This window comes from Equus asinus, chromosome 2 (assembly GCF_041296235.1).
Source record: "Equus asinus isolate D_3611 breed Donkey chromosome 2, EquAss-T2T_v2, whole genome shotgun sequence".
Classification (NCBI taxonomy): Eukaryota; Metazoa; Chordata; class Mammalia; order Perissodactyla; family Equidae; genus Equus; species Equus asinus.
In genome coordinates this window covers 15,405,823-15,425,609 of record NC_091791.1, presented here as the reverse complement: position 1 = coordinate 15,425,609, position 19,787 = coordinate 15,405,823, and the positions used below count along the sequence as shown (strand labels likewise).

Below are 19,787 nucleotides of genomic sequence, written 5' to 3'. Positions count from 1 at the left end.
GCCACAGTTAACAAAGCCTCCCCTTCTGGACGTTGGCTATGGAGCATTTAGGTACGTGGACAAACCTTAGTTAATGTGGGATTATGTGAATCTTCGCACGTCTCATAACCTTTCATCACGGCTCACATTGAGCGATGCTTAATCTGTGCCAGGCACTGTGCTGAACACTTCACGTGTGTTTGAGTCTCCTAAAACCCAGAGAGGGGGACGCTTATTATTCACAGTTCACATCACAGACAGGGTCACTGGGATTTAGAGAAATCATGTAACTTTCTCAAGATCATAGCAAATGGCAGAGCCAGATACAGACCCCAGTCACCCCACTTCAGACTCCAGCAAAGGTTCCACTGATGTTTGTTGAATGAGTCGCAGAACAAACGAATGAATGAAATACGTGGTCAACTGCCCACACTAGGAAAAACTGAGCTTCTCTTAACTAGCTGGTTGCTTCTTACGTTACAAATGCTCTAAATCTTACGTCACTCATCCCTTCCTGGGTCATTTTATCCTAAGGCTAAACATGGGGTCATTTTAACACCATAAAGAGCATTTCTTTGGCTCCAACTCCCATCAGCTCTTGGAGGAGTCTTCTTCAAGCGGAGCCTCGAATACCTCCTTGGATGGACCTCTCTGCTGTCTCCTGTGGTCCAGGCTTCTGTCATCTGTAAAGCCAGTTGCAGAGCCCACTCTCGGCCACTTCCAGCCACCTGCCACCCACACTCACTGAAGCTGCCTGGCCCCTGCAGCCGCTGCAATGTTGCTGTGTCCACTTCGAAGGGGTGGTGCCACCTCCCGCTGTTCTGCTGGTATAGGCGCCGCCAGTGCTGGTGCCACCGCCACCGCCAGTGCTGGTGCCACTGCCACCGTGCGAGTGCCACCAACACTGCCAGCGCCGGGCTCACCGCCTCTGCTGCCGTTGCCGTCACGTCGCTGGCCCTACTGCCCAAGTAAACGCCACAGGGAGCTGGCCCGGCTCCCACCACACTCACAGAGCGGAAGGCAAGTGTGGGAACTAGGAGCTTTTGATTGTCCTTTGCTCAAGCCCCAGTCAGTCTGTAGGCAGATGAGGGACAGACTGAGTGACAAGACAGCATGAAGTATTCAGAATTACCCTCTCCTCCAAACGAAGCTTCTCTCTGGACTATCTTGGAACTTCCTGGGAGACGATTGGTCCCTGATGCAAACAGCTTCCTGGAAAGCCCAGCTCATATTCCCAAGACATCTCTAAATCCCACAGCGGAGGAGCAGCAGAGGCCAAGCTGGGGGGCCTGCTCCCCACCCCGCTCTCCTCCTCCCACCTCCTTGTAGCTGACCATGCATTTTTGTTCTGCTGTTACGAGGCTGCGAGACACATTTGTGGCTCATCTTTGAAAATTCACAGACCTCATGCTACCCACTTGTGAACTCACCTGCCCCTGGGCTTTGCCCTGTGTCTCTTTCAGTCCTGTTTCCCAGATGTGTCATTCTTATTATTTTATTATATGTATGTCTGAAAGTCCCTTTTGGAATAAGACAGGAAGTTAGAAAAGTGAAAGGAAATAAAATGAAGAGCCAGAATAAGAACTTAGTGTATATACATTTAAAAAGGGAAAGTTCATTTCCAAATTTGGTGTGTTTTATTGGGGATTTTTTCCGAAGATTTCAAAGGAGCAGAAATTTTTGGTCAAATGACTTGGCAGTTCCAGGTAGAAAACAGGGCTCTCTCAAGTACTGAATGTGGATTACAGCAGGACTGAGCACTCCCTGACCTTTGTAGACAGACATTAACCACACTGCTGGGTGTGGCTGATCCTGGGCAAAGCTGGCATTCAGGGCCCCCAGCCCTGCCTGACCATCCATGGTCTTCAGCCCAGGACTCCTTCCTTAAAGAGCATCCGGGCTCCCAGGCTCCCTGGGTAGGCCGGAACAGACAAACCCACAGGAAGATCTTAACGCTGTACCTCCAGGCTTCCCAGTCAGAGGAGTTGCGTGACCCCAAAGGCAGAACCACCTACACAGTTCACGGGACCTTACACAAAATGAAAACGCAGGACCCCTTGTCCAAGTTATTAAGAATTTCAAGAAGGTGACAGCACAGCATTAAACTGAGTGCCGGGCCCTGTGCGACGGCAGAGGTCAGACGTCCGAGCCGGCCCTGCCCCAAGGCCACTCAAAGGTATAATTTAGAAAATTATTTTCATATATAAGTGCAAATTCCTATTTTTTATGGAAGAACACTTAAAACTTGGCAAATATTTAGAAAATAAAACAGACGACTTCAAAGACATTCCATTCGTGCAGAAGCCCCCGCTGATTCAGCCCTGCAGTTTGGACTAATTTGGTGAAAAAGCATGAGAAACACTGTCTTAACTTTTACCATGTTTCTGTCCACGCCTGCACACCCTGCCAGCATTTCCCATTTTGAGAGAGAAGTTTGGAGGGGTCAATGGCACAGCAAAGCAGGAAAGGCTCAGATCCCAGGGGCCTACGCTGTTCTCAGATGGGTGGAAGGGGTCTAGAAGAGGAGCAAAGGAGCCAAGACGGAGCAAGCAGCAGCCTGGTCAGCGGCAGGAAGAGGGGCAACAGGACAGGCGGGGAGGGCCCACCCAGGCCACGGATCTACTTTAGAAAAATCAGTACGAACCTGACAGTGTGTTAAGTTTTAGAATCTGATTTTACAACAAGGATTTCATGCTCATATAGGTTAAAATAAATGTAACCCGCTCAACGTCAAAAGGGCACTTGGACATAAATGACACATGAACTTTTCCCCCCCGTAAGCAATCGCATGAGCAGAGAATCCAAAGGGTAAATGAGAGAGGTTTTGCCCTTGAATTGGCTATGACTGAACCTTCACCCAGCTCTCCAGATCTCACGGGTGCCTCTGAGCTCTAGCAAAGCTCTGGGTTTGTGCTAAGGCTCTTCTCCATGCGGCGTCATCGGTCAGTTCTGCCCTTTCACATAATGCACGGCACATCACAGGAGGGCGCTGCGGGCGCTGTGGCAGAGGACGAAACCCACGCTCACCATCAACGACAAGCTCAGGCTCAAGAAGACTGACGGAGGGGCTGGCCCCGTGGCCAAGGGGTTAAGTTCATGCTCTCTGCTTCAGCGGTCCATGGTTTCGCTGGTTTGGATTGGACCTAGCACCGCTCATCCTGCCACACTGAGGTGGCGTCCCACACAGCACAACCAGAGGGACCCACAACTAGAATACACAGCTAGGTTCTGGGGCTTTGGGGAGAAGAAGAAGAAAAAAAACAAAAAAGAAGATTGGCAACAGATGTTAGCTAAGGGCCAATAGAAAAAAAAGAAGACTGAATGATGAGGAAATACGTTTGGACAAAGTAGACCTTGTCGTCTCTATACCTGAGATAATGCATAGGGAAAAACTCAAAAATGCTCTTCCACCTAGGCATCCTCCTCTTCTAATGACCATCCTGACTTAAACATGACATGACATCCAGGGCGGAACGTTAGAACTTTGAGGTCTGTCTTTCGGAACATCTGGGCCAGGTGCACGCTGTCTCATCCTTGCCACAAGGAAGCTACATTAATGCAGACTGCAAACGCACCCTTCAAAGTCAGAGACCATGTAACGCATGTACATTCCTACAGATGTGACCGATCCTCTGCCCCCCCCTTACTCTCTTTATATATGTATATATGCCTGTTAATTTATATACACTATGTATACATATATGCGTATACAACTATATATGTATGTATATAAAATATGTGGGTGCACGTATTTATGTGTATGAAATATGCGTATTTATAAAGAGAGTGAGAGAGGCAGGGAAAGAGAGAATATATATGTATATGTTCACATAAATATGTAGTGCAGTTCAATTCCATGCAACTTTATTAAATTTAACCACCACGGGGAGTCTCTGTCACGTGCTGGCGCTACGCTAAGCGCTGGAACACAAAACTATCTAACAGTGTCACCAAGCTCCAGGAGCTCGCCATCTCAAGGGGAGACAAGAGTGAAACAAACACCCATCTCGACCAGCATGGCGGCCACTCGCATGGCAGCAGCGTGGTCTGGTGGCTCTAGACTGAGGGTGGCCGTGTGCTTGAGTGGCTCTGGCTGGCTCATGTCCTCCTCCACCACTTTCAAGCTGGGTGACCTCGAACATGCAATTCATGCCTCAGTGTCTCCATCAGGAAAATGAGTATCTACAACAGCACCTTCTCCACAGGGCAGCCAGGATTAAACGGCAGAACAAGCGAAGGTACATACACTTCCTGGCACACAAGAGACGCTCAATAAAAGGGAAGTTTTATTATTACAATTATTATTTTTATTGACAAGAATATGAGGTTCTGTAGGGGACACTGAAAGAGAAAGTTCAGTCTAACCAGAGAAGCTTCAGTGGGGAGGTGGCATAAGGAGTAGGTATTTGTCAGGAGAACAATAGGGAGAAAAGGCATTCCAAGGATAAAAAAGAGTTTGTTCAAAGGCCCTGAGGCATAAAACCTCCTGGCATGTCCAGAGAACTGCCAGCAGATCAGCACAGAGTAAGGGTTCAAGGTCAAAGAGAAGCCAAAGCCAGATCTGAAAAGACCACCAAAAAGCCTTAAACAATGGAGAAATGAAATCAGATTTGCCTTTCAGAAAGGTTTAGGTAAAATCCAACTGAAGATAATTTCACCTTTCCAGGGTCATTAGTGTGATGAGTGGTTGTCACGAATACTGCTGGAATATATTAAAGCCACAAAACAGAGGGCTTACTGTAATTCACACCTTCTTCCCTCTGTTCACCAGCCTTCAAAAGTGTGTGTTTGTTGGTTTCCATTTTAGTACCCAATTGGCTTATTTTTCCACGCTGATTTAGCTGCTGCAGAAGGTTTTCTTACCGCCAATATCGTACAGAATGACTGTGAAATACTCATCTGCCTAACTGCAACAAGAGTAAGTGGCCACTTCTTAGCATTCATAAGAGCCAGAAGGCAATCACCCACCCTCAACGTTCGTTTGCGGGCAACAGCAATAGCAGCCTTGCAGATCAGGTTGTGGAGACGGGGGTACATTTGGGAACCTAGATGGGAGTTAGGACCGGAACTAGAAGCCAAATCATACCCCAGGATAAAAGCAGCATGAGTAACACAGAAGGTCACCGAAGAAGAGGAAAAAGAGCACGTGTTCTGGCGGGAGAGGGATGGACAAAAAGGCAAAGAGGACCTTTTAAGGGAATTTAGTGACAATGGAGGTCCCTGGAGGGAAAGTCTGAGACAGGCAACTAAACTGGTTGAGTACGTCTAGATTCATTTGCTCACTCATCATACATGAGGTCAGCCTATGAGTCCATTCTACCGATGCTCTTTGTTCCAATATGTCCTGGGTATTGAGAAAATAACTTGACACCACAGAACAGCACATGGTCTCCACCAAGGAAGGATTCAGGAAACAGGACCAGAATCTGCTGCTATGGGGCACCTGGGTGCCAGGTACTGTCCTAGGTGTGCTTCCATAGGCTGTCTCATTTAGTCTTCATAACACTCCTTTGATAAAATCAACAGAGATGAACAGTCGAGTTTTCTGGCCTCAATTTTCATTGTCCCACATTAGAGAAAACAGAGGCAGCAGCTGGGAAAGGGGCCACTAGGTGAGGAAAGGAAGCCGGAAACTTAAAGTTTCAGATACCCATCGCTTTAGTCTCCTTTCTTCTTCCCAGAGCTGTGAGCTTTGGGTCTGGTCTTAGATTTTCATAAAACGAACATTTTTTTTCAGCTAATTTTTCCCTTTTAACTTAATACATTACCCCTAAACGCCCATCTATTAATCCTGACGTGTCTCGTTTAATGGACCTGCTAACATCTCAGTACATGCACACGTGTTTGTGTGTGCTCAAGTGCTGGTATGTTCAATTCAGGCACAAACAGAGGGTGCCGGCACCCCCACGGGATCTGCCAGTGTGTCAAATCCAAATTCTGGACACAGATGTCCCCTCACTGCAGTGGGACTGCCCCTTTGTGTTGTAGCTGCTGCAGCCTGGGGCTCCTCAGCACCAGTGGTATTTTGCTTCTTTAAGTTGTTTAAAAAAAAAAAAGAACAGAAAGAAAGTAAAAAAACCAAAACAAAACAAAAAATAAAATAATCATATCAACCCATCATGTGATACTCCAACTTAGCAAGTATTTTATGATCCACTGAGAAATTCAGTGTTGTAGAAATAATTAAAGTAAGCAAGGAAAACAGCAGGATTGGGGCCAGCCCCGTGGGCCGAGTGGTTAAGTTCACATGCTCCACTTTGGCGGCCCAGGGTTTCACCGGTTCAGATCCTGGGTGAGGACATGGCACCGTTCACCAGGCCATGTTGAGGTGGCGTCCCACATGCCACAACTAGAAGGACCCACAACCAAAATATACAACTATGTACTAGAGGGATTTGGGGAGAAAAAAGCCAAAAAAAAAAAAGAAAGAAAAACAGCAGGATCTCTCTCAATCACTCATTGTTTCTCAGACAATAATTTTTCTCCTGAAAAATCAAATCAAACAATAAATTATTTATTGAGCATCTACTATGTGACAGGTACTCTTATGCCCAATTGAGTATTATAGGATTTCTTTTCATTATTGTCTTTTCCGCTTTAAAATATTTAAAGCATTGATCAGGATGCTTTAGCTGTTTTCTCTGCAAGCCATTTTATTATTATGAATGCCTTCAGAAGTTGAACACTCTGATGGCTATGCAGTTTTCTGCATCTTTTTTGTTTTGTTTTGTTTTCTTCCTACTATTGTTTTCCACCTAAAACGTTCCTTTTCTTTTCTGACTCTCCAATTTTTAGGGAGAAAAATCTAGCATCTGGAGGCTGAGACCATTTGAAATGTCTGGGCCGAGGATTGCTAATGACCTCCCAGAGATTAACCCAAATTGCTGATTTAGCAAAGCCCATTCTTGACCTTGACACAAGACAAGACAGGCAGAGGGGAAGGACTTGGGGGGAGCAGTGAAAGAACAAGGCTCATAGAAGCGCTCAGATCTCACCAGGCCCCCTCCCCCATTCAGCAAACACCTGGCTGAGTTGGAAAACATGACCGGTCCAACCTTCCTATTGGCACCAATTGAAGCTGTCAGCTCTCGGCTTGTCACCAGTTGCACTGGGAGGCCCCGGGCAGCCACAAGAGCCCTAATTAGGCAGAAATGACACTTCTACAACTGACCTGCCAGGACCTTTGGCAAACCATTTAACATCATTAGTTAACATTTTTTAAAAGTGTGAATGTAAATGAACAGCCAGTGGCTTTCAATGGAGTTTGTCGGTGGCATCTCCCCCCTCCCGGCTCACTCTTTCTCTTTTTACATGAATAGTCCGCTTGTTTTCTCCAGAATTGGAGGGAGGCACTAGGGAAGAAGGAAGAGGACCAGTCTTCTGAGAGGAGAGACATGTTAAAGCATAAACAGGCTCAGAGGAGCGGAGAGACCATCTCTTCCTGCCTTAGTACGGGTCCAACAGATACAAGTGCCCAGGGCCGGCAGAGCGGGGAATGAGCGTGTGCCCAGCAGGCTAGACCGGGTCCCGCTCGGTGCTTGTGAGTGTGGACAGTGACCATTCGGGCTTTGGGTATGTGGGAAACGATTTCATTTCCTGACTCAAGGGTGCCTCTCAAATACTCCTTCTCTTGCACCTCTTACCACTTGTTGGCATTTTGAACAAGCAGACGTTCTGCAGCGGGTCAGCAAGTATCTTACGTGTGCGTAAATCTAAAGGTACCTAGTCCCTCTCTAAAGGAAGGAAGTTCTAGGGGTAAGTACTTCAGGCACTGGTTTGATACTTACACAAATTAGTTCATTTCCTACCTGTGGCGGTTACTTCCCACCTCGAATCACACTTCATCTTGTTCTTTGCTGTACACCCACAGAATCCATACACGCCGACACTCTCCATCTGCAGGAGAGGGGAAAAGAGTTTCACTGGGAAAAGCTCATTTTGTCCGTTTCCACGCTGCTCTCAAATCGCGCGCCCGTGCCAGCTCACGGTTTGGGAGGAAGGGAAGCAGAGGTTCAGGTGGGCGACAGAGGGACCGGGTTCCTGGCGGCCTTTGCACTTACCACCTACTCGTTGTGTGGCCCTGGGCAAGGTGCTTTGCCCTGACTCTCAGATGTTTTCATCTGTAAGACAGAGATAATGCCTTACTACTTCAAGAGAGAAAAAAATAGATGGAGATATCATGAGAACTGGAAAGTGCTGCTACAGGTAAGGAGTTACGGCCCAATAAGAGCGGCCAAAATTGAGGAGCTATGCCAGGTTCTCATCCATCCTCTATCTTGGACAGACGAAATTGGGAATCTGCCCTCTTGCTTCCCAAGGCACGCTGGACAAAGCCACTACACCACCAGCACACTCTGGCACACGCCCCACCCCGCCTCCATGCCTGCTTATTCTCAAAAGAGCTGTAAGTACTACAAAGAAAAGTGCATGGGTGCAAAACAAATTCCTAAAACCCATGGTTATAGCAGCTATTTAGCCTCTCTGCTGGATCCTAAACGGTAGCGAGGCGAGGCACGTCTTGTCCATCTCCAGATTTCCGGAAGCCCTGAGAACAGTGGTGGGTACACAGTAGATGCATAATAAATGTTTAGTGCATTGAAATGCAATGCAGCTTCCAGACCTGTGCTTATAGCAGCTGGAATGTGCGCTTTAGGAAGGCAGCACAGATCCTGAATTTGGAGAGCTTTACTGGTCCCTGAATTAAAGATGAGTTAAATCAAGCAAGCGGCGTGTGGCGGAGAATGCCTCTAAGTAGTCATGAGAGAGAAGCAAAGAAAACAATCTTAGTTTGGGGCAGAAAGAGAGGAAAAATACTAGAAAACCGTCCTTAATAACAGTAAATGGGAAAGGGAGAGAGCAGCTCATCGTGATGGAGCATTTAGTGCTTTTAAGCTAAATACCTCAGCATATTAAGCAAATAGAGAAAAGCCAGCTAGAAGATGTCAGCAAATTGAACCGAACAGTGCTCAGAAAGCCGATAGGAGGTGTCTGGTTTTGACCCCTTTTCCCATCACATGCCCGGTCCGCGCCTGGTTGTTTAGCGTTGCTTCTCCTCTCCAGCTGTGGAGCTTATTGAAAAGCTCTTGCTCCCTGCCTGGTTTTGGCACATTTTCTGCAGGTGCCTCCTACTGCGGCCACAATGGGCTGCTAGGGAGGTTCAGACCTGTCAACAGCTACAGGGGAGGGGGTGGCGGTGGTGGAGGGAGCACAGCCATTGTCTTAAAGGGCCAGTGACATTGTGCACCACCGCGAAGCCTGCAGCACTGGCACCTGCTAATGAGATGAATCCTTTCTGCCGCTCTCCCTTTCTCTCTTTAATGATTTAACTTGATCGCTTTGGTTCCTTTCTGGAAGGGGAATTGCTTCATTGATCATATAAAGTAATTGCCTGTAAAACATTGCTCTGCAACAACTACTACTTCTCTGGCTGAAAATGTCACAGCAATTGAAAAGCTCTTAGCCCAGTTCAAGAAGGAGGTTGCTCAAGAGAACAGTCTTTGCATATGTCCCCAAGTACTTGCGGGTTCCGAGAGTTACAAGTTTTTGGTGTGCCCAATGGATTTTTATGACAGAGAATTTCCCTTCCTCCAGCACAGTATGATTTTGTGTGTGATTGTGGAAAACTAACCAAACTAAGCTAAAAACTCCCTCAACCCTAAACTTAGATTTATTCGTTCAGGGAAAGAAATTATTTTCTTAATCCCCTGTGCCATTTGTTTCTCAGAAGCCTGATTTCGGAGGGACACGCACACGGGTCAAGTGTGATTTCGAGAGCATCTTCGTTCTCATCACATAAGAAGACAGTATCTTTGTCTACGAGGTAGCAGGAGCCTGGGTTTTGCACACAGGAATTGACGCTCTAATTGTTTTAGATTTGCTGATTTTTTCAGACCTGTCACTTGGCGGCGGCAGTGACACACTGTGGGAATGGGGACCACACACTTAAGGAGTTTTTACAAATACTTTATTAGTCATTGCCATGCCAATGTGAGGGAGTAATTCACCTGGGGAAAAATCACTCTGTCGTAGGCATGAACCTGACAGAGAAATAAACAGCTGTTAGCGATGGTTTCATTTTCCTCTGACAAGCCTGAGTTTGTATCTGAATAAGAGCGAGAGACTTTTTTCAATTTAACTGGTGGGAAGCGCCACTTGCTAAATGAGATGCTGCCACGTTACTAATTCGGGAACAAAGCTTCAGGTGAATCACCTTCCAACCCGGTGAGCCATGAATATTTTCTGTAGCTGATGAAGTCAGGGCAGTGGACGTACTTATTATTGTACTTTTTAAAAAAGGCAAAACATCTGCCTGCTTACTTGACAAACGAGTATAGAAAACTCAACTATAAAAAGGCCATTTAAAATTATAAATCTGAAGAAAACTATAGAAAGTTTTACACCTAAACCCTCTGAAATGTCATGGTACAAGTTCCATAACCGTAAAGAGGTGCAGCACTTTTTTTCTTGGAATTCTGAATTTCAGATTTTTAAATTTTGTAATATTGTCAGAATAGAAAGGATATTCAGTTAAGACAATTACACATATTACACTAAAATAGACAATATATAATAAAAGATATTGTTCCTTTATCTACCCAGATAGTGAAGAGAATTTTTAAAATTCTTTAAATTTAAACCCGTTAAATAAACTGATTCCTGGATACAAAGAATTACGTTGACAGCCTTTCACCAACAACTGGAGTTTTTTTCTATTTGCTTATACTGCAAGGTTGCTTTTTTTTTTTGGTTTGTAAAATGAGGGTACGGAATTAATTGACCCCAGAAGTTCTGCCTGGCTCTATGATTTCCTTATCCATAAGAAATGATTCCTATAGTGGCAGATGGAGAGACAAGCAGTAAATAACGACCACATGGCTATTTCTAGCAGCTTTGCCTATTAAACAGGTGGTCAGTAAAAGTAGGTTTAGTTAAGCCCCTGCAGCCAAGACTAGGAGAGCTTGGACCATTAAGGCTGGAATCCCAGACCCCCTCGCCCAGGAAGCAGGAACGAACAGGGAAGGTGGCATTTGTGGGGGGGTGAGGTGCAGGAAGGGGGCCGGCCTGCTGCTGGCGCTCAGGCCGAGTGTCCTCTGCATGAACTCCCTGAGTGAGAGCGTGAGTGGACACTGTTAACAGCGTTTCACTGTATTTCTGGAGCGGGGAACAAGAACATTTGAAGAGGAGAAAAATACGTCAAACAAGCACATCGTCAGTGGAATGAATATCAATTCTGACAGCAGCCACAGGACTGGTTTCACTTTTGCATCCTCCTCTTTTGTTTATTTGCACGTAATGCAAGAGGTCTGAATAAAATTCCAAAGTTCAGAGACAACAAAATGGGGCGTCACGTCTTATTCCTCACGTGGATCTTCAAAGTACATTTTAAACCACCTGACTTCACAGGTATAAATTAACCTTGGTTTACCTGCGTTTGAACTTTGTACGAAATAGGGTTTGTCAAGATGTTGGGCATGCGCTTAAAAATAAACGAATGCATTTAAAAATGCTGCATCATTGCTCACCTAGTGATGAAATGTACACAGAGTGATGAAAATTGTACCCTGGGCTAATAAGTGACTGTTCTGAAGGGTAAGCGCTAACATTCTTCATAATCAGATTTGTAAATTTACTTAAAGCAGTGGAGAGCCACAGACATTTCAGCCTGAGCCTTTTATTTACTTACTCAGTATTTACATTTGGTACCGCCATGTATCTCATCCATTAAAAGTTAACACACAGAAATGTTAAGATCCTTTATACTTTAATAAAAAGTTAACATCAGGCTGATGGGTGACAGTACCTGTTGAAATGTATGTATGTGTGTGTATATATATATATACACACATATATAAGGTATGCTTATACATATATAAGTTGTGCTTACTTTCCAGTTAAAAAATGACCTCAATTGGAAATTTGCTTTATAGCTCCTGAATCAATATAGAACCAGTGGCTAAGGGAAGAAAAAGGTCTTGCTGTTTCATCCCTCGGCAGAATGCATGGGATGGTTCTAAACGAACATGTCAGCTGCAGCTTTTATGACTTAAGTTAGATATCATGGAAGCTACGCAAGCACAGATTCACTCTCCTCCCCCATGAAGAGCTCCATCTACTTTTTTTGTTCCCTACAATTTTCTTAGAACTCCTTGCTGCAAAATTTCCTTTCTTTCAAAAGTTAGAAAGCACTAAGAAGCCAAAGGAGTGTTCCCACACTGTTTCTCTCCGGGGTTGTTTGGTACAGGATCACCGTCCTTTCCTCCAATCACATCCTTGCAGAGTTAGAGCTTATTTTAAAATATCCAACTGAAACAGTTGCGCTCAGTAATCAACACAAACATGGCTGATCCAATGGACGAGTTGTAGACGCCTACCATTAAAAACCCTAAAATTTTACCTACACATTTTGTCAAAAATGGATGAGCCAGGATGATATGAGGTATACAGTGCTAAAGTCTAAATGTGGGGAGCAAGTTGAATCTCATAGACGTGATCGTGTTGGCTGATCCTGAGGCGGCCGCTGAGCCGTAACCCCAGAGGGTCCTGGGTGTGTGTGACATTCTCTGACCCGCCAGCCAGGGTCTAGTTCTGCACAAAGTAGAATAATGCTTTTTTCGTAGCATTAGGGCTTGATAAAGAGTGTGAAAAGTTCAAGGCATGCCCCTAGTGAGCTAGAGTCAAACCCAGACATCATACACGGGGGAAGGTAAAAACGGTTATTTTTAGTTAAAAAAAAAAAAACCCACAAATACATGGTGGTTTCTTTTGTTTTCATATAGCAAACAACATGGAGATTAAGTTTATTGCAAATATAAATTAAGAGAGATTTTATAATTTTGAATTCTTCATTTTGATTGCATTTTCTGCTTTTGCAAATTGATAACTATTTCAAAAAAAGACAACTAATTTTCCAATAATAGGTTTATGAGAAATATACAGAAAAAATTATTAATTGAACAGATAATATTTTCTTGCCATGGTCTTAGTTAAGAATTCAAAATGGCTGTATTTTCAGTAAAGTCATAAATGATGATACATAGGACAATATTCATTCCAAAGCTTCTAAATTTTACTTATTTCAAATACCATACTTTAAAGTAAATGTTTTTGTTCTTACTCTACAAAATACAGGCTTTGATTCTGTATTCTTAAAATCAGCACAGGAACTTAATTTTTCCTTTATATCCTGCCAGCCTGGCTATAAAGAAAAGAAAGCATTTTCGATTAGGCAACCAAAGTTCAGGTCAGATCTGCAAGTTAATAAAAATTCCAACAAGTGTTGGCATGGAATAACTTTACATCAAAAAGAAATTCGGTACTAGTTCTCTCAAACAGGAGCCCTCCGTTTAGAATTTTAGAGGTAGAACAATTCTCTAAGGGACGGACGTCGGAGGGTAACTGACACGGCCCTTCTCTATGAAATCCCCTGCCTCGTGAGTTCGCTTCACAATCTTCTCTATCTCCAAATTCCCGCAAAGGTTATACGACTAGAGGGCAAATATTTGGCCATGAACTTTGGGAAAGATGGTTACCTAGAATAGCTCAGGAATATTTTAAATCACTCCGTTGTTCATAAATCCACTCGAATTTGTACAGCAGTCTAACAGCAGCTGTTGAACAAGTGTGGCTCCTTCGGGGGTTCTTGCCAGTTTTGCCAACAAGGGCAGAGCCGGAGAGCGGACCCTGGATCACTCACGGTGCTCCCTTTGGCCGTATGTCTATGCACATGAAAAGAAAGGGAGATCACGGCACCCAGATACTTCTGTCACCAAGCTCACTTTTGCCTCAATAGTTTATTTCAAGTAAAAGTAGCTTCCCACAAAGTTATCCTACTACACATCAACTCTTTATTTCTGTCTGAGTGCTACTGTATTACGTTCTCTTGCACTTTCCTTTTCCTTCCTATCCTAAACTATAACACTCAAAATATCGTTATGCTGACTGTAGCCCACGCTGAAGACAGGCATCATTAATAACATTAAAGGTATTTCCACTTTAGAAATAATATTTTAGTCTTTCATCCTTACTATGTCTCTCCTTCAAGTATTAATGGAAACATTATTTTTCTGAGAAACTGATTCTGACCATGACTTTTATTTCTATAATAATCACCTAAGGTGTTGCATGCACAATCACAAAATATAATAATTGTATTATTTAATTAAAAATAGGATTCATGATCCCTCGCCAACATACAATTCCATGAATTTTTTAAAATTATACAGAAATTTAATCTAACACATTAGATTGGCATTAGAGATTCATTCACAAGTGTCCCCTTAATTTGGGAAGTAGGCATGGCTCAATGATAATTTCTATATGACTGTCATATATAAAAGAGATGCAGTTAAATCAACATGGAGAAATTTGCCTAAAATGATTTTATTTGCTAAGAACTCCTGGAAATTTACTCTCCAAAATCACAATTCTTCAAGAAATAATTCTCATCATCTCATCTAGTAGTCTGTGACTAGAATTTTTTAAAAAATATTCAAAGAACTAAAATCCTCAAACTTCTTAAACAGGACCAAAAGAGGCAAATCAAGGAAGAAAAAAAAAGAAAACAGTAACAACAACAACAAAAAACAATCCTACACTTTGCCAGTAACAAATGTAAAGAGTCAAGTCCTAAATTTTTGCCAACTGAATTTTTGAAACTCCCTATGCAATTTTCTGAAGGTTTAACATTACCGTAAGCTTCATGACCAGGCCTGCAGAAATCATCAGTTATAAAGGCATAGACAGGCTTTTGATTTTGCTAATAAGAAATAGATAATTCCTCTTAAGCAGATTAACTTAAAGTACATTTTCAGGGAAGCTAGAATCCCCTTCAATCAGGTTCTTAAGTTTAATTACAAAAGTCAAACAATTTATTAGCTCTCATTCAAGCATAACAGCCAAACAGGCAGACACAGGACTCTCGGGGGCCAGGAAACAAACCAAACCAATATTTGCACCAGGAACAGAGAAAAGACTTTTAGCCATAACTTGATAAAACATCTAACCGGTCCTCTTCACTGCGTGTCTTCCTTGCTTTCTTCTTTGCTGCCCCCATGTAGAAAATATGTCTAATATTTTCCTTATTCACCATAAACGCAATTACTATTTTTATTTTGCTACTTTTATATTAAGAAAAGAAGTATAAAATGGAAACCCTGGCCTTTGTAGGATATTTTATATGTATTCCTCTTGCTTTGTTAGCCCCGTAATTATGTGACAAAAATACTCAAGTTGTATCTACTTCTGTAAAGTTAAAAAAGTATCTATTTAAAAATGGCAAAATAGCTGGCTTAAAGAATTTCTTTTGCCTGATTTTTTTCCTTTTCTCTTTACTGTCTGAACTCACCGGATAATTGCCCTACTTCCAGTTGCATTCTGCCTATAGAGAAATTCTGTGTCTATACCCTGAAAAATACCAATTAAACTGCCAGCAGCAGCATCTCCAACAGTATCTTTTGGTCTTGAGTGCCAAAGCCCTTTGAACAAATGACCGGAAGGCTAAATCTAAAACAGCCTTTGACAGGATGCCAACTTTGAACACTCACTTTATGACTGTGGCTCCAGCTTTCTGCTTTCTTTGGAAAGCAAGAGAGAAATAGCACATCAACTTTCTAATTCTGCACAAACAGTAAGGTTAAAATAAAAGTGATGGATTATCAGGAGTTTTGATTACCTCAAAAGGTCACTAATATAGTTTTAAAGGGGGGGCGGTTCCCCTGTCATTTAACTCAGTCCCATCTGAATTCTTGTACAAAGCTAAAATAAAAGTTTTCAGACAAATACTGCAAAAGTGTTAAAAATGCTACATTTTCCTTTTCCTTAATTTCTTTGGTAATAATGACATCATTCACTATGTGTTGTGTGTGGTGGGAAGAAGTTCACAAGGATTTTTCAATTTAACCTCAGAGCAATCCTATGAAACTGAAAATATCAGTCGCTGAGGAAATGGGCTCAGAGAAGTTAAGTAACTTATACAAGGTCACACAGCTGTGAACTGGAAGAACCAGGACTTGAACCCATGGGGTCTGATTCCAAGACTGAACTCTTCTAGGTCTTCTTGGCTGCATCTATTATCAAACCATTCCTGGGTGAAGACTTAGCCATTCTCTTTCTAACATGATCCATGAAGAAATCTTTTAGAGCAGTGGTTCTTAACTTTGGCTACACGTTAACATCACATATAGATGTTATCACATATGCTTGGGCCCCACCCCTGGAGATCTAGATTTACTAGGTCTGGGGTAGGGCCCAGGCATCAGTGTTTTTCACTATAGCAGTGAATAAAATAGATAATCCTTCTCTCGGTGGTGTTTAAATTCTAATGGTGCTTAGATTCTTCTAGAATCTAGTAAAATCCCTGGGTGATTATAATGTGCATCCCAGACTGAGAACCAGAGATCGAGAGATCACTGCCACTTACCCAGCCTCCTTTCTCCAAGCCCTCAATGTGAGCAATTCAACTGGCTTCTCCAGAGAGGAGGGGCAAGGGTCAAGCAAGAGCTGACTAAGAGAGTTCTAGATTTGAGAGGCAGTGGAGCACAGCAGGAAGGGTGTGGGCATTGGAGTCAGTGGGACCTGGGTTCAAATTCCATCTCCACTGTTAACTGTGCAACCTTGGGCCACTCACTCATCTGTGGTGGTTGTTTTGCAGATTCAAAGGGACGACAAAAGGAAAGCTCCCGGCACATAAAAGTGCTCCATCAATGGCCGTTGCTGCTGTGGTTTTTGTTGTTGTTACTACTACAGGGGTAATGACTACTGCTGGGAGGCATTAGTAATGAAAAAAATCAAATTACAAAAACATTGTTTTATTAGTTAAATCATTCCTACTTTTATTACTTAGCATTTAATTTACAGCTATTTACATTGCAATTAGCTTGGCAATCATATTTCTCATTCATGACCACTGGGGAGGACGGGTAACATTATTACTCCCATTTTCTAGATGAGGAAAAGGCAACATTTCCATCTAGTCTGTCTCCAGTTTCTATGATTCTATGATTAAAGGCACCTGCAATCATGTTCATTAGTTCCCTATGAAAAATGATATTCAACACAGATGGCAAATGCAGGAAAGAAGAATTAACAAGCACTTGATAGCAATCCCAAAATAACATCTAAATAATCACTTCTGAACATTCAAGTCATGGCAAACAAGTTCCAATTTAGACAAAGGTGGTGGAAAGGATTAAGGAGAAATGAACAAATACATTTTTCTTTATCCTCCTTCATTTAGGAAATGTCTGACATAGCTTAGAAATTGTTTTTGAAATGCAGACTGCAGAATGGTTAATTTCTTCCATGAAGGGTCTTCATAGGAATAGACTAATAAGTCCTGATTTTTATCTCAAATCGGAGCTACGAAGAAGAAGAGATGGAAGATGGAGAGACCAGTTCAGTGGTTTGCAATCAAGGTCCCTGAGAAGCCTGAGGACTATGGGCAAGAAGCCCAATTCTAAACGTTCACCAAACACACCCCTGACACTGAAGAACGGCTTGCCCATAAATGTGTTCTTTGTCATATGTACAGAGTTTCCATGAATGAAATACAAATACCTCCAGACCTACTGGGGAAGTCACAGTCACTATACGGAATCACTATTACACGGTGGGGGGGGGGGGGGGGTCTCACTTGTTAAAAAAAGAGTCTTCATACTCAAAAAAGTTTAGGAAACACGGATCTAGCCCAGCGGCTGGTTTTATTGATGAGGTCCCAGAAGACCATGGGGACAGCTGGGCCCCAGTCTAGGTTTTCTGATTCCCACAGGGTCCTTGTCCCATACCATACATCCCTTCTGATGCGGGCCCCCGATCCACGAGAAATTAACAGTCATGGCTGTGTCCTCTATCAAGCATCTCTTCTCCTTCTAAAGGAGAATATAGTCCTACCCTCTCCCCCTGGATATGTTCCAGAATTTTCTATATCTCCTGCACCTTTCCTTCTTTTTCTTTCCCTCCCCTCCTCAACTCCCCAGTTTATACCTTTAGGGTTAGCAGCACTCAATCCCTTTTGAGCTCTGATGCTCTCTCTCTAAGTGCCCTGGGACATTTAGTCTCAATATGAAATGGAAATATAGTCACCAAAGTACTAAAACGAGGAATGTGCTGAGTATGTATAAAATATGCAGATGCATGAATCTATTTTGCTGCTAGAACCCCAGTACTTCTACTATCTGTGGAAAATACTAAAATTGGAATATTCATAAATAATCATTTTATTTACTCTGGATCTGTCAACACCAATAGGCTATTAAACCCCTAGCATACCAACTTTTCAAAATGATTCACATCTATTACTTCAGTTTATTGTCCAATGGCTGACTAGGATGTAAGTGCTACCGGAGTGTCATTAGAACTTAAGTGCCACAAAGAGAAGAAACGCTATCTATTCCATTCACTGCTTTTTCCCCAGCGCCTAGAATGGTGCCTTGCACATGGCAGGCATTCAATAAACTGAATGGCGGAAGTAAACGGGGATGGTAGGTTTATTTATTTACTTATTTAGCCTACATGTAATTGTATTTTCATTTGAGAAGGCAGAGTGATCCACAAGAGAAGAACTGATTCCTAATAATCTCTTTGCATCTTCAATCCTCCTGTAACATTTGACTTAACATCCTTCCTTCAAATATTTTTAATGTGATTCTTCAAAGTTATACAAGTAACACATTCATTTTACGAAAGTCAGATACTACCGGTATAGGAAAAGAAGAAAATAAAAGTTCCCCATGATCTCAAGACCCAAGGATGACCTAGTTCACCTGCTAATGTATATCCTTTCAGCTTTATTCTATGCATATGGACACACACAAACGCACACACCTGACAGAGTCCCAAAACTCTCTGCCCTAGACTCTGGATTTTCTTTTCTCTAAGCCCTTTTTGTCTGTCTCCTGCTATTCAGCTCCTTATTCTCCTCCTACATCCTAAATATATTCCTTCCCCAGGAGTTTTTTCCCTTTTCCCTCCAGAGGATTCACGTACTTGTACTCAACTTTAAATTCTCTGTGGAAGTCTTCTATCTGTATCTTCAGTCTCTCTTTCCTCTGGGTACCACTGCCCCTCAAGCTCTACATGTCCAAAACCAAATGCCTCACGTTCCCTCCATCAAACAAGATTATTCTCTCGTTTATCCTATTTCTGTCAACTATAACAGAATTCTACAAGTTACCCTCAGTGGAGTCATCTTTGGTTCCCCAAACCTACATCCAATCCCTCAAAATGATTTTCATCCTTCCTTCCTATTATCTCTCTCATCCTTTTCTTCCCATCACTACCATTATTGTTTAGGCCCTTACACCTATATTATTTTCTTACAGGGTCTCCTGATTTTTGTATAACCAAACACCCATCCAGCCTACCCACTGCCACCAGTCAACTTCCTGAAACACCACTTCCATCTTGCCTATCATAGATTCAGAAGCTTGGGGGTGCTTCCCTCTTACAGAATGGTATTCCAGTTCTTTCACAATCTCACCTCAGACTACTTTCCATCCGTATTTCTCAATACTCCTGAAAATAAACCTTTGCTCCAGCCAGACTGGTGTACTCCTTAGTCACCCAACTCCAAAACATTTGATTGTGAGTTATGTATTTATTAATCCTTTATTATGTATAAGATCTATTCATTCATCAACAAATATTTACTGAGCATCTATTCTGTCAGGTAATGTACTGATGCTGAGGACTCAATGGGGAACAGGAGAGACCAAGTCCCCGCCTTCATGGAATTCAGAGGCCAACGGGTTCTAGAGGAGAGACTCTCAGACATGGTGGCCCCAGCCCAGGATGCTTCCAATCTTCCACCAAAA

General features: G+C 42.9%; 1 protein-coding gene across 3 annotated transcripts in view; it reads right to left on the bottom strand.

Moving 5' to 3' along the window:
- The window catches only part of HSPA12A (heat shock protein family A (Hsp70) member 12A), a 168,463-nt gene that overhangs the window by 146,920 nt on the left and 1,756 nt on the right, over positions 1 to 19,787 (bottom strand). For 2 of the 3 annotated variants that reach the window (XM_044750171.2, XM_044750177.2), the window contains exon 2: positions 7,788 to 7,875. In XM_044750171.2, coding sequence (XP_044606106.1) covers positions 7,788 to 7,875 — 88 coding nt within the window. Of the gene's footprint in view, positions 1 to 7,787; positions 7,876 to 8,039; positions 8,100 to 19,787 lie in introns of all 3 variants that reach the window. The other variant, XM_044750172.2, reaches the window with a different exon arrangement.